At 41.9% G+C, this 14,775-nt stretch overlaps 1 protein-coding gene and 1 long non-coding RNA gene across 4 annotated transcripts in view; one reads left to right on the top strand and one right to left on the bottom strand.

Annotated features, from left to right (window-relative positions):
- The first annotated feature begins 4,068 nt into the window (after nt 1–4,068).
- LOC119854578 lies at nt 4,069–10,726 on the top strand. The gene is made up of 2 exons (XR_005292525.2): nt 4,069–4,530; nt 8,066–10,726. It is a non-coding gene; the product is annotated as an uncharacterized LOC119854578 (long non-coding RNA).
- Nucleotides 9,876–14,775, bottom strand: part of USP53 (ubiquitin specific peptidase 53) — a 64,018-nt gene continuing 59,118 nt past the window's right edge. For all 3 annotated transcript variants that reach the window (XM_038399225.2, XM_043513426.1, XM_043513427.1), the window contains one exon: nt 9,876–13,834. In XM_038399225.2, coding sequence (XP_038255153.1) covers nt 12,835–13,834 — 1,000 coding nt within the window. In that variant the 3' untranslated portion in view covers nt 9,876–12,834. The remainder of the gene's footprint in view (nt 13,835–14,775) is intronic.

Genomic DNA, 14,775 nt, shown 5'->3' with positions numbered 1-14,775 from the left:
GCAAAAAGAAAAGGAGTAATTGTGGCACCTTAGAGACTACCAAATTTCTCTAAGGTGCCACAAGTACTCCTTTTCTTTTTGCAGATACAGACTAACATGGCTGCTACTCTGAAACCTGAGAGTTATTTCTGAGGCTGTGGATGGAACTGTGTTCTGCACGGCTGAGGTTATGGGGCAAGTGATGCTGCTTTTCCACAATTTCAGCCCGTGCACATCGGCGGAAGCACTCTATGTAGAAATCCAGGCTGCTGTTTCGACCTTCAGGAGGAGTCCACCCAGAATCCTTTTTTTTGTAAGGATGATAGTCATTGCGGAGAAACTAAATGAATTCTTTGCTTCAGTCTTCATGGCTGAGGATGTTAGGGAGATTCCCAAACCTGAGCCATCTTTTGTAGGTGACAAATCTGAGGAATTGTAACAGATTGAAATGTCACTAGAGGAGGTTTGGAATTAATTGATAAACTTAACAGCAACGAATCACCAGGACCAGATGACATTCACCCAAGAGTTCTGAAAGAACTCAAATGTGAAACTGTGGACCATGGTTTGTAACCTGTCCTTTAAATCAGCTTCTGTACCCCATGACTGGAAGATAGCTAATGTAACACCAATATTTAAAAAGGGCTATAGAGGTGATCCTGGCAATTAGACTGGTAAGTCTAACGTCAGGACCAGGCAAATTAGTTGAAACAATAGTAAAGAATAAAATTGTCAGACACATAGAAGAACATAAATGGTTGGGCAAAAGTCAACATGGTTTCTGTAAAGGGAAATCATGTCTTATTAATCTATTAGAGTTCTTTGAAGGGGTCAACAAACATGTGGACAAGAGGGATCCAGTGGACATAGTGTACTTAAATTTCCAGAAAGCCTTTGACAAGGTCCCTCACCAAAGATTCTTACATAAATTAAGTTGTCATGGGATAAGAGGGAAGATCCTTTTATGGATTGAGAACTGGTTAAAAGACAGGGGACAAAGAGTAGGAATAAATGGTAAATTTTCAAAATGGAGAGGGATAACTAGTGGTGTTCCCCAAGGGTCAGTCCTAGCACCAATAATTTATGAATAAGTTGAATAGGATTTGGAGAAAGGGGTAAACGGGTGGCAAAGTTTGCAGATGATACTAAACTGCTCAAGATAGTTAAGACCAAAGCAGACTGTGAAGAACTTCAGAAAGATCTCACAAAACTAAATGATTGGGCAACAAAATGGCAACTGAAATTTAATGTGGATAAATGTAAAGTAATGCACATTGGAAAACATAACCCCAACTATGCATACAATATGATGTTGGCTAATTTAGCTAAAATTAATCAGGAAAGAGATCTTGGAGTCATCGTGGATAGTTCTCTGAAGACGTCCACACAGTGTGCAGCGGCAGTCAAAAAAGCAAACGGGATGTTAGGAATAATTAAAAAAGGGATAGAGAATAAGATGGCGAATATCTTATTGCCCTTATATAAACCCATGGTATGCCCACATCTTGAATAATGCATACAGATGTGGTCTCCTCATCTCAAAAAAGATATACTGGCATTAGAAAAGGTTCAGAGAAGGGCAACTAAAATGATTAGGGGTTTGAAACGGGTCCTATATGAGGAGAGAATAAAGAGACTAGGACTTTTCAGCTTCGAAAAGAGGAGACTAAGGGGGGATATGATAGAGGTATATAAAATCGTGAGTGGTGTGGAGAAAGTGAATAAGGAAAAGTTATTTACTTGTTCCTGTAATATAAGAACTAGGGGCCACCAAATGAAATTAAGGGGCAGCAGGTTTAAAACAAATAAAAAGAAGTTCTTCTTCACTAAGCGCACAATCAACCTGTGGAACTCCTTGCCTGAGGAGGTTGTGAAGGCTAGGACTATAACAGGATTTAAACGAAAACTAGATATATTCATGGAGATTAAGTCCATTAATGGCTATTAGCCAGGATGGGTAAGGAATGGTGTGCCTAGCCTCTGTTTGTCAGAGGGTGGAGATGGATGGCAGGAGAGAGATCACTTGATCATTACCTGTTAGGTTCATCCTTCTGGGGCACCTAGCATTGGCTACTGTCCATAGACAGGATACTGGGCTGGATGGACCTTTGGCTTGACCAGTATGGCTGTTCTTATGTTCTTACTGATGAGGCCAATTTCTCCTCCCAGTGGAAGCAACCTTAAACCTATTGACTAACTGCTTGCCCCAAAAAAAACAACACCAACTATAAGCCTCTGCCAAAACTGATTTAACCTGCCTTCCAGGTCCATTGCTGAGAGTTCTCTTTGCTGAGGGTTCCAGTATTACTATTCAGAAATTTATTGGCACATTTCTCTAAAAGGCTTTCAGCACAATTTGGGGAAAGTGACTTTGAGCCTTCTGTCACTGGTAGATCTGAGTTACCTTTAGCTCTTTAGAGTTAGAACAATAATAATTCCTAATCTGGTGGCAGGTTGCTAAACAGTATGATGCCATTTCTGCCATCTCTTGCTCCTTTCTTTGAAGATCAAGCACAGTTTTTCTTTGTCACTTTTTGGTTAGAAGTCTTCTGATGCCTGACATTTTGAATATATTCTCTTTTTCATTCTAGTAGAAAGTATTTCTTTATCTCAGAATTCCTCTCTTGCATTGGCTGCATAGGCTCTCCTCTCTGGGTTTATTCTGGTTCATCTCTGCCTCTTTACAACCTCTAATCTGTGGTCACTGAATCTATATTTGGCGAGAGTGTACCCCAGGCTTGCATATTTCACTGTGGTGGGGTAGTTTGCTAGGTGACAACCAGGGTTTATGTCTAGTTTTAAACTGAACCCGACTTCATTCCCATATAGTAGAACAGGTTGGATTATAGCCATCAAATAGTTTGAGTAGCAGTCTTGTTGAAGAGGTGTAGACATCTAATGGTTTCTTTATGGTGTTGAAGACCCACAGAGTTTCAGCCACATGAGGACAATTGGAAACCATCTCAGATTCCATGAACCTCTGATACAAACGTGTATGATAGTTGAAATATTATGCAAGTTTGTTTCTCTAGAGTCCCATTTATGCTAGAGGAAAACTGTTTATAATATGGCTCTTCCCAGAAAGGTGCTGATACGGTTTCCTGGGCTAGACTAAAACAAAACTAAATCATGTTTAAAAATATTTTGGGTTAACAGTTTCCATTTAGTGTAAACGGGAACTAAGCACGGGCTGGTAATCATTGTTCTTAAAGCCACCTTCCATCCTGGCATGGCTGCTGCCACCTTTGGAAGGCTGGGATGGATGGAACGGAAGAAGGAATGTTTCACTGATGTTACATATTTTAGGCAGTAATTTCTTTTAAAAATAATGATAGAAACGTAAGAATGTATTTATCAGAGAACAGCTGTGATCCATCGAGTCAACTCTCCTGTGTGGTAGTGGCCAAAGGGACATGCAAAATCAATGGAACGGGCAACTATGAAATAACATGCTCCTATAGGAGAATTTGCTAGTGGATGCTTTATGCCTTGTGGGTTTGCGTTTGGGTGGACGTTTTCGGAAGCTCGTGTAGGAGTTTGACTTACCTCTGCCTACAGCAAAAAGAAAAGGAGGACTTGTGGCACCTTAGAGACGAACAAATTTATTTGAGCATCAGCTTTTGTGAGCTACAGCTCACTTCATCGGATGCATTCGGTGGAAAATACAGTGGGGGAGATTTATATACACAGAGAACATGAAACAAGGGGCGTTACCATACAGACTGTGAAGAGAGTGATCAGGTCAGGTGAGCAATTACCAGCGGGGGGGGGGGGGGGGCTTTTGTAGTGATACTCAAGGGGGGCCATTTCCAGCAGTTGACAAGAACGTCCGAGGAACAGTGGTGGGGGGGGGGTGAATAAACCTGGGGAAATAGTTTTACTCTGTGTAATGACCCATCCGCTCCCAGTCTCTATTCAAGCCTAAGTTAACTGCATCCAGTTTGCGGATTAACTCCAATTCAGCCGTCTCTCGCTGGAGGCTCACGCTTACGCGGCTCTGAACCCGGCCGACAGCCTTCTTTCCTTGTCTACTTCTCTGCTACGGCGGGGCGGGGCGGGGCGGGGCGCGGCAGCTTTGACGCACGGGCGGCCTGGGGCAGCGCGAGGCCTGCGGCGCCCGGCTCCCCCCGACACGGGGCTGGTAGTTCGGGCCGCGAGCGCAGCCGGCTGGGCAGATACGTTGCCGGAGTGACCCGCGGAAGCCCCCTCGCCGCCCCCCGCCCAGCCGTCAGCGCTGTCACGTGACCAGCCCCGCCGGCGGCCGCCCGCTGCTTTCATTGGGGCAAAGAGCCGCCCCTGCCCCGGAGCCAACAGGCGCGCGTGAGCGATGGGGCCACGCCCAGCGCCCCGCTCTAGGAGGCGGAGCTAGCGCGGACGGGGAGCGATGGAGGCGGCGGAGCCGGAGCCGGAGCCGGAGCCGAGCGTGGCGAATGGCGACTGCAGCCGCCCCCTGTCGCTCTCCGGACAGTCCTACTGGCTCGACGTGTGGCTCTTCGTCCTCTTCGACCTGGCGCTGCTCGTCTTCGTCTATCTGCTGCCCTGAGCCCGCGGGTGAGTGAGACCCGGCCCCGGCCCCGGCCCCGGCCCCACCCTGGCTCCGCGGCCTGTGTCCTGCGGCAAAACCCCGCTGGCTCTCCGCTGCACCCCCCACCTCCTCTGCAGCCCCGCTCTTCTGGGCAGCCCCGCGGCGGCGGCGGTTCAAGGGGCTTCACTTACGTGTGGGAAGCAGGGCCCGGCCCGGCCCGGCCCGGCCCGGCCGGGGTGTGGCCCGGCGCTCCTGGCAGTCGCGTGTACGTTGGGGTCGACGTGCCCAGCGCCTCTCGCCCGCCTCAGGCAGGCGGCGCGGGGACGGCAAACTGCTTTGCCCAGGTCCAAGAACGTTCTGGCCGCTGTTTCTTGGAGCAGCCCAGGTGTGGCCAGGCTGTGGAGCAGGGACTCGCACGTTAGCACGGGGCCGCCTGGTGTCAGGAGCTGCCGTTTGCTGTTCCTGTGCAAATTCAGCCGCCTTGTAAACTTCTGAAACGCTGCGGTTTGCACGCGCTCGGCCGAGGCTTGTTGGCAGCGGAGAACTGGGAAGGTTCTGAGCAGGCCACGCCCCGGTGCTGAGCGGGAGTTGCCTTGCAATTGCCTCGCGCTGTCGTGGGTCCGGGTCCAGGCACCAGAACCGAGAGCTGGGAGCTTGCGTCTTTGTGCGGCTCTCAGTGCCCTCCTGCGGTGCCCAGACAGCTGGGTGCTACCTGATCTGGGAACATGAGCCAGAATTGCAGGGCTGGGAGCCGGGGGGACGGATTAGGGAACCCAGGCTAGGATTTGGTGGGAGAGTCAAATTGAGTGGCTGGACAGGGTAACCAGCATGAGCAGTGGTGACTGGGGCTAAGTGAAGAGAATGAGACTGAGAACCAGGGTGGGGAACAGGACAGGAAGGGGTCAAGCTTGGGTATAAGGGGGAAGGAGGGAAAGGTCAGTGCTTACTCGGTCGCACTCCCCTCCAAAATCTGCAGTGGAGTCACCATTCTTCTGCTGTCAGCATCTATGCAAGTGGTAAAGTCTTTTGCTTTCAGTCTATGACAGTCTATCAGTTACACTGTTAGCTCAAGTGACAGAGGTCTGTGCTGTGAATCTAAATGTCCCAACCCTGTTGATGACCCATTTGAGTGTCAGTGTGAAGCCACATGATGGAAACTATAGTTTTGGTTTAGCTTTTTTAAATGAAACCTTGACAATGACACATCCTATATTAAGAGGATTGTTGAGGATGCAAAGTCAAGCTAGTTAGGAAATGCCAGAATGCCTGTCAATTGTAATGAGTGCCAAAGAAAAGCCCATGAGGAGGGTTTGATTAAGGTGCAGGAAATAAGGCATGGGGCTGCACACTGAACAATGGGAACATAATATTAAATAGTTGCTCATTAAGTGAGCACTATCCATCCTGTGTGCTGAATGAGCCAGGAATTCAGTGGGAAGAAATATGATTCATAGGCACAAGGGTTCTGAATTAAAGTTGTCTTAATTCTGGCATTTCCTAACTAGACTGCTTGGCTTTTCAACCTTTATGTTCTTCTAACATACATTTTTGGTGGGGGGGGGGGGGTGTGTGTGTGTGTGTGTGTGTATGTGTATGTACATATACCCACCATCATCCATCCCTTCTTTCCAAATAAAACCCCTTGCAGTTTCCATCTGGCCAATTACTCATGAGATTTCCAGACTTGACTGTGAATATCTGCAACAGGATGCTTAGCTAAACTACAAAGCATCTTTATAGCTGTGGCTTTGTCAATAAAGGGTAAGTGCAGAAGTTAATTTCCCATTAGGTATCAGTAATGGCACTATAATGAATATCACTAACAGCAAAGCTCTCCATTGCTAATATAAAAGGAGTACTTGTGGCACCTTAGAGACTAACAAATTTATTAGAGCATAAGCTTTCGTGAGCTACAGCTCACTTCATCGAAATGCATCCGATGAAGTGAGCTGTAGCTCACGAAAGCTTATGCTCTAATAAATTTGTTAGTCTCTAAGGTGCCACAAGTACTCCTTTTCTTTTTGCGAATACAGACTAACACGGCTGCTACTCTGAAACCATTGCTAATATACTTTTCCTGAGTGGTTGTGTCTTGCTTGAATATCATTTCTATTTTAGATTTAGGAATCGTGTAGAAATTCATAAGTCCAAGATATCCAAAATGAGTACAGAGCTCTCTGATCATGGCTTGCATTAGAAGGTATAAGGTCAGAGTAGAAATGTAAGTTCTGTCTCCATTTCTGTGGGTAGGAAATGACGAATAAGCCTTATTTAACAATGTTACTGACTAAAAGAACGTCCTGTCGCATCTTGCTTCTCTGTTAATGATAATTGCAATATTTTATACACCTGGCAGGGCTTTTTCAAATGGCATCCAAATGTGCAAGCATAGAAAAACATTACTCCCTTTGCAAAAGGAATGCTGGCACACACAGGGCCAAACTCTGTCTGTGATCTCATTGGCATATTCCTGGCTCTGTGCTACCTTCCCTTCTCCACCCTTTTTCTAGAACGTGGCAGGACAGAAAGATGTGGCTGAAGTGTGCTGTAGTTTGCAACCTGCTTGGTGTAATAATGCTCCTTAGGGAACTGTTAGAAATAGTACAAGTTAGCAATCCTGAATCTACTCTAATTTTGTTCCACAGGCCTAATCTGCTCCTGCAGCCTTAAGGTACAAAGAAGCACAAATGGTTTAAAAACAGTCTTCCCTTTCTCAGGGAGAACTGTTATGTTGAGCAGAGTGCTGGCACATGTAAGACTGGAGGTGACTAAGCTTAGTTGGGTGTCTTAAAGTAGAAATCTGCAACTAGAGCTCTGATTAGGTAAAGTATGGTGAATAAACCAAAGTTCTGACAAACAACCTTTCTACCAAAAATAGATTGAAAAGCTTTTGAATTTAAAGAAAGTTCTGTTCAGGCAGTTTTCCCATTTACTTTTTCTCCCTCTTCTAGTTGTTTTTCTTGTGCTTCATATGTGACAGAAATTAACTCTGAAACTTGAACTTTCAAGCAGAGATAAGGAGGAAAAATCTATGATAACAAACATGTCAAGCAACCACAGTGCTATCGCTGATAACAGCAAATTTCAGGTGTTTAAATTTCAAATAGTGATATTATTGACAGATCCTGATCTGGATGGTAACAGATATTAGTATTAAATATAAAGTCTTTTTAAGTAGATACATTAGAAACTTTGATAGGTTTATAGCTCAAACAGCACTGTCCTGGTATAAAGGTAATTTAAGTCTGATGTTCCCTTTAGTATGTTGAAAACAGCACCTAATCTATGGGTATAGATGCTTCCTACATTGATAGAAGGGGTTTTTCCCTCTATGTAGTTAATTCACCTCTCCAAGAGGCCATAATTCTAACCCCATCTACACAGACGATTAGGTTGACCTACTGATGGATGGTGCTCAGGGGTGCAAAATTTTTCACAGCCTTGAGTTATTGAGGTTGATCGTTTTTTTTTTTAAGTGTAAACTTGTGCTTATTTCGTTTCTTCCCCTCCTACTGACCTTATACCACTGAAAGTGTAACCTGCCTTTTCTATTCCTCATAGTGGCAGCTCCTATTCAAGATGATGATCCCTATTTATGAAAACATACTTTGGAAGAGGAAGACTATGCATGTAACAGGACAATGGGAAATGACTCTCAAAACTGTTAAGCCACTGAGTGCTAGTGATACACTGATCCATTCATGGACGTACTGATTTGAGGGGGTCCAGTTCATTTATAGCCTATTTACTTCAATGACAATGTAAACTACTTCAAAGGTTGAGGATATTCTAGTTTCCATGGCAGTAAGATGGATTGCTCATTTGTCTTTTACATAATGTTTAGTCTTTGAATAAAGATCAATTGAAAAAAATGGAACTTCAGACTGGCTGAATAGCCCCTTCTGTAGAAGTGATGGGTTGAAATAGAATTGTGTAGGAAGATGTTGCCTGGTTTCTCGTGGGTTAGTTTATTGGTTATAGGTTTCAGGTTTTATAGGTTATGCTCAAATTTGTTTAGTCTCGAAGGTGCCACAAATACTTTTTTTTTTAATTGGGTATGACCTCATTTTCTTGCCTGGCAAGATCAATTCCCTCTTTCCAACACTTCCATGCAGCTCTATCCCTCTGAGGCTTTTTATAGGAGCTGTCCTGAGACAGGTAATGGCCATAATAAGGTTTTATGGGTGTCTTCTTAAATTACCTAACAGGACCCTAGTTACTGTGCTGGCTGATAACCACTATCCTTCCCTACAGGAATAACCTGTAGGTACACAGGGCCCTGTATTTAAAGGGGTCCTCCTCTGTGCTAATCACTACATCTCCTCTGAAAGATCATGCAGATTTTGACATCAGAATCCCATTGTAATTAGGTAGAGTGTAAAAAGGCAAGCCTGGCTGCTTAAAGCTTGCCTGCGTTTAAAGGGCTACACTGGTGAAGATATGACCTACACCCCTAGGGGGGCTTTTCCTGTTGGCATAGGTACTCCACCTTCTTGAGAGGCAGGAGCTATGTTTATGGGAGAAGGTGGACCACTGACATAATTAGGTCAGTATAACTACATTGCTCAGGGCTGTTAGTTTATACTAACCACCAACTACATACCCAGAGCCTCTCTGGTTTGTTAGAATGCTACTCAAGCCATTGCTGCTGCACTGTAGTTTGTGTGCTAGCACAGTTGTTTGTCCCCAGGGGGGAGCATGCTCCTGCTATACCTTCACTGAAATTATCCCACTGTCTAAAGGAACATGGAATGCAGCTCTTTCTAACAAATGTATGGGACACCTCTCCTCTAGTTGAAGTAAGTAGGGGAAGTATTGCAGGATCATAGTGGTCCTTTGACAACTGAGCTTTAAGTGGGTGGTTAGAGGCAGGGGGAGTAAGGAGCAGGGGGGGTTGGGCAGGAAAGAATGGGTCAGGTGTTCTGAGGGGGGCAAGAGGCCAGGCAGTTTGCAGAGGCACAGCCTTCCTACCTGGCCCTCCATACTGTGTTGCAGCCCTCAGGCCAAAAAGTTTGCCCACCCCTCCATTAATGACACCAGCAGCTCTTATCTAGCTATACAGCTTTTCTCCATGCATGTCAACCACAGCACATCTTCACGAAAGTTGTATACAAATGGGCTTCCTGCTGGTGTAGTCAATGCTTAAGTAAGCTGTAACAGCAAAAAGGACATGGTTTAAACAACCTTACACTTTACCATTAACATACAAAACACAGTATGTATGGGGTTCATTTTAAAATATGGATTTAAAAAAAGTGGCCCAGAGCAGCTTCAGGATTCTGTCTCAGGAAAAACAGGGTGATAATAACAGAGGCTGCCTGATACATGTTGAGACCCTGAATGCAACTAGCAGAAGACTTCTTCCCACCCCCACTTACAGCAAAACAGTTCAAACATGAGATCTGGGCAACTTCAATATTTATGCTCTGCAATGTTAAGCAAGCTTTTTTTAAACACTGTTTGTAGCTAATATGGTTTAGTGAAGATACATCATCACTGTTCAAATTAGATAGCTGAGAACTACTCTCAAGTACCTAGTTGATAAGTGTTCCACCACTTTTAAATCACCTGTTTAAAACAATACAGAGACTAGAGATAGCAGCTACAATAGTAGTTAGATTTTTATCTAGTAGTCTGAACAAGCAGGAAAATGCAACTTGGCATGAAAATAAAATTCTAAAGACTGAAAAATATTAGTTACAATACCTGTTAAATGCATTAACACATTACAAAATGTCTGTTCTTATACAAATCTATAACCAGGACATTTATAAAAAAATAAATAGGCACTGTAGCTAAATCAATATCAGATCACACATTAGTTAAAAAATAAACAGGACCTATAGAGTAAATATAAAAACTGAAGGTGTCAATATAATAGTGCACATAAAACTTATCTGGTAAACAGGTTATACAAAAGATTTTGCCGGGAAAGACAAAGTTCATTTAAGTGACTTCAATGAAGATTGTTGTATTTCAGAACTCCAGAAGAACCTAAGAAGCTATTCTTGAATAAACTCCCCCATTATGCTCACTACCTTTCCAGAAACCAAATTCACTTGTTAAATAATAGGCATTCACTTTGTTCCTTTGTATAGAAGTATGAATGTTTGCTATGCACATTTAAGAACATTAACTTTGCTCTTATATAGTATTCAGTGTTGTGCTGTTCATACATTAAATTACTGCAATTTCAAATAAAAGATTTCTGGAAAAGCTTGACAAGTTCTAGTATTATAAGTTTTTAAAAGATGACATTTTAATTAAGTAGCTGTGTACATTAAGTAATGCCTATCTGATATGGGTTAAAAATTTGTCAAAGCTATTTTTAACAAAACAAAAGTGGGAATGTTCCAAAAACACGTCAAGTATTTTTAAATCAAGTTCTTTCTCCCCACCAAGTTTTATTCAAAATGTAAGGATTTCAGTAGGTTCAATTTCACTTGCATTCATATCCATACATGTTGAATGTATTTGCTTTAGATGTAACAATATCAATTCCAGATTCATTCTTTCAAATGCTACTGGGTGACTGAAAAGTGTAAAGAGGCTGGTTTGAGATATTTGGTCTGCAGCATATCATGGTAGCATATTAAAAATGACAAAACTTAGATTGAATTCATGGTAGGAGATTGGCAAAGTAAGCACAGCTTCTGTTTCATATTTTGGATAACTTAAAATACACATGATTGTCACCATTTGGCTGAAGCACTAATTCACATAATGTACAAAAACATTTAAACCTGTCTGACCACAGGGCAAGTATAACACACATGTAGCATGAAGCTCAGAACTAAAAGGCATTTTACACTTAACTGTAATCAGTACCACCCAATTTTAAAAATCTAAGCACCTTCCTTTACATTTAAGAAAGGCATGAACTTCAACTACTCATTTTACACAGTCCTGATTTGATAGTATTCATTACAAGTTACATTAGTTATTTCAGTGGCCAACAAATGGTACAAAGCATGAATGGATTACAGTGAAGCTGAATTCTGAACCTCCCTAAAGGGTGCAGATTTATTTAGCCATTCATTGAAAATAGAGTCTAGAAGTGTTTTGGAGTGGGAGACTGCTAGCTGGGGATAAAAAGTTCTGTAACAGTAAGTCTGACTGACAGATCCCATAAATTTGCTCAGGTTTATGTGAACCACAGTGATGTATTTTCAAGAGGGAAGGGGAAAAGACAGATGGGTAGATACACAGTAGGGATGAGTTTGCATAGAGCTGCAAAATCAATCTGACCTGAAGACTAAGGTCTTTAATGTAAATGTACTGCTTCTTAAATTAATCTGTTGTAGGTACATGTGAAACTTCATATCCTAAAATATATTCATTTCTACAGCACATTGCAGACTACTATATTAATTTGTAGCTTACATAACTAAATTAAATTTCAGTAATAAGTTAAAGTATCACAGCTTTGCTTGTGGAACACTGACTAGAATTTAAAGTTAAAGGAGCAAACAGTTGGATAAAAAAGTACAAATATGGAACTGGAATTTCAGGATAATTAAATTTTAATTCCCTTGTAACTGTCTCCAGTCCATGTAGACTAGACCAATTTGTAAAATCATTCATTAAGGCAGCATTTTGAGTACTAAAAAATCCAATTCTCTGGGTAAACTTGCATTAAAAAAGACACTTAAAGGATAAAGGAAATTAAGGTAGACTTTCACAGAAGTCAGATGAAGAAACAGGAACATTGTTACTCACTGGGAAAACTGGTTCCATAAAGCAGATGTTCTGATATGTACGGTATGTATGGTACTGTACTTATCAGCATATCACTAGCTAGTTTAAAGGATTACAGGTTAATTTACACATTTTCTCAGTCTGTGGCACTAAGCCACAAGTGTATTAAGTTCTCCAGTAAAATGAACAATTTTTTATTAAGTTAATCTCGTATGTGACTGATCTACCTAGGTATTAATTAAAAGCACACACTTTTAAGGGGACCATTAGTAACAGACTTACAAACTTATTCAGCATCATTACATGGAGGTAAACATTGTTATGGCAAGAAAAAAAAAAGACAAATCCATGAACATAGGGCCAAAACTTTAGCACCTTTTCCCCTGCTCAACCAGATTTGCAGAATCATTTAAACAGTCATATCTCTTAAAAGCATGGCTGACAGGATAACTAAGTATACAGTGTTGTAGCTGTGTCCGTCCTAGGATATTAGAGAGACAAAGTGGGTGAGGTAATATCTTTTATTGGACCAACTTCTGTTGGTAAGAGACAAGCTTTTGAGCTCTGGATACTTGTCCCCAAACATTGAGAAGTCCATGCGAAATGCATAAGGAGGACATGGATTTGAAAATTTACCTGTTGCAATGTCTGCCTTCTATGCTAGGTTTGTATCTCTGTTCAGATGTGGGATGACTAGAATCAAGAGTACCATGGTATACAATGCCCAGATCTAGTCCAGTTGGTGGTAGATGCTTATCTTTGTGGAAGCCACCACTGTTGGCAAAATACAGCTTGGGTCTCTGATGGTATTTCATCCTGTATGTATCTGTCATGCAGCTATCTACTGAAAAATAGGTTGTTAGACATACACTATCATTTGCATCAGGAGAGCTAGCGCTTGGTTCTGTGTGTTGAGATCCTTTATTAAAAATACTGCCAGATACAGTCTGACAGTCATTAACTGATGAGCTAGGTGCGGAATCCAGTTTGTGAATGGTGTGCTCATTCCCTTGAAATGTTTCTTTAAATCTTTCTTCATTTGTAAATGCACCTTCTGATGCAGTTTTTGAAGCAATAGCTGTTTGCCTTCCAAAATTTGAAGGGTTACTCTGCAACACTTCTGGCAATTTTAAATCAGCTGTGGATTCATTTTTTGATCCCAGCGAAACATTCAGAGTATATTTCTTTGGAGGTAAAGGAGGTGGAAGATTTTGGTAAATTACTTCTGGACTCTGAAGATTATTAGTCCTACCAAATGACTGAACAGCACATTCACCAGATGAGGACAGCTCTGTGTGGGACTGTTCTAACAGATTTTGTTGTACTAATGATGCGAGCTCTGACTTTGATCCAAGAGTTCTTGTATGAGGAGACTGCAGCTGAGATGGTGAGAGAAATTCATCATTGTTCATTCTCTTTCCACACACAACTAAGAGTTCAGTGTTACAAGGGTGGACTGAGCTATCAGCACTGTACACTGGCATACTGATTGTCTCAAGTTTATCTGGATTAAGCCACTCTGAAGAGCTCTGTTCATTTAACTTGCCGATCTTTGTTTCTCTCTTAACGTGGTCCTTAAAATTTGGCTGTAGAGTCGATGAAGGGAATATTTTCATGTGTGGCATCTCAACTCTAAAATATAAACGTGCACAGGTATTTTGGAACCAGTCACAAGAGATTTCTTCACAAACATTTACACATGCAGTTTTTTTTAAAGCATACCCCACACCGATAAATCCTAAGTACTGTGAATATGTATTTTTTTATAATGGTGTTCTTGGCGACATTATTTAAATATCCTTTACCCTGATCTGACTGGAGGATTCAGAGACTTATTTAACAAATATTCATTTAGCTTAAAAGGTATATCAAATCACTGCAGATTCTTTCATAAGAAATTTGAAGGATTAACAAAGCTCTGCAAAAGATTCATAGATTCACCTCCAATAAGGAAAGAGGAATCTTGCTAAAGCATGGGATGGAGTCAGGTATGGATTCTTTTCCTGTTCCTACCACACTGACTTTTGGACAAGTCAGCTATGTCAAAAATTTGAAAAAATGTCCACTACTTTTGGTTGCCCAATTTTACACTCTAGGTCCTGATTTTCAGGGATGCTAGGCACCTGCAGCTCCCACTGACTTCAGTTGGAGCTGTGAGTACACATCACTTCAGAAAGGCAGATGTAGGTGGTAGGTAATTGGCTACCCCATTTTTAATTACAGTTTTCAGAAGACAGTTTGACCAATCATTATTTGTTGTATGAATGTACACAATACATCACTTTAAATTTCTGACCTAGTTAAGATAGTTAACTATCAGATAAAGGGCCAGATTATTAAATGCTAGTTAGATGCCTAAATCCCTTTAAAAATCTGGCCTAAAATTTGGTTCTCTGTTGGCTGATCCTTATAAACATCAGGTTTCCTTGCATTTTCAAAAAGCAAATTTGTCAGCCAAGTCATTTTTGACACACTAGGTACAATATTAAAATAATGTCTGAAGACTAGGTTTGAAATGCATTTGGATATATTATAGATTCTCTTTCAGTCAACAAATGGAGCTCCACATGGAC

The sequence above is a fragment of the Dermochelys coriacea genome, chromosome 4 (assembly GCF_009764565.3).
Source record: "Dermochelys coriacea isolate rDerCor1 chromosome 4, rDerCor1.pri.v4, whole genome shotgun sequence".
Taxonomy (NCBI): domain Eukaryota; kingdom Metazoa; phylum Chordata; order Testudines; family Dermochelyidae; genus Dermochelys; species Dermochelys coriacea.
This window is presented reverse-complemented; position numbering and strand designations above follow the sequence as displayed.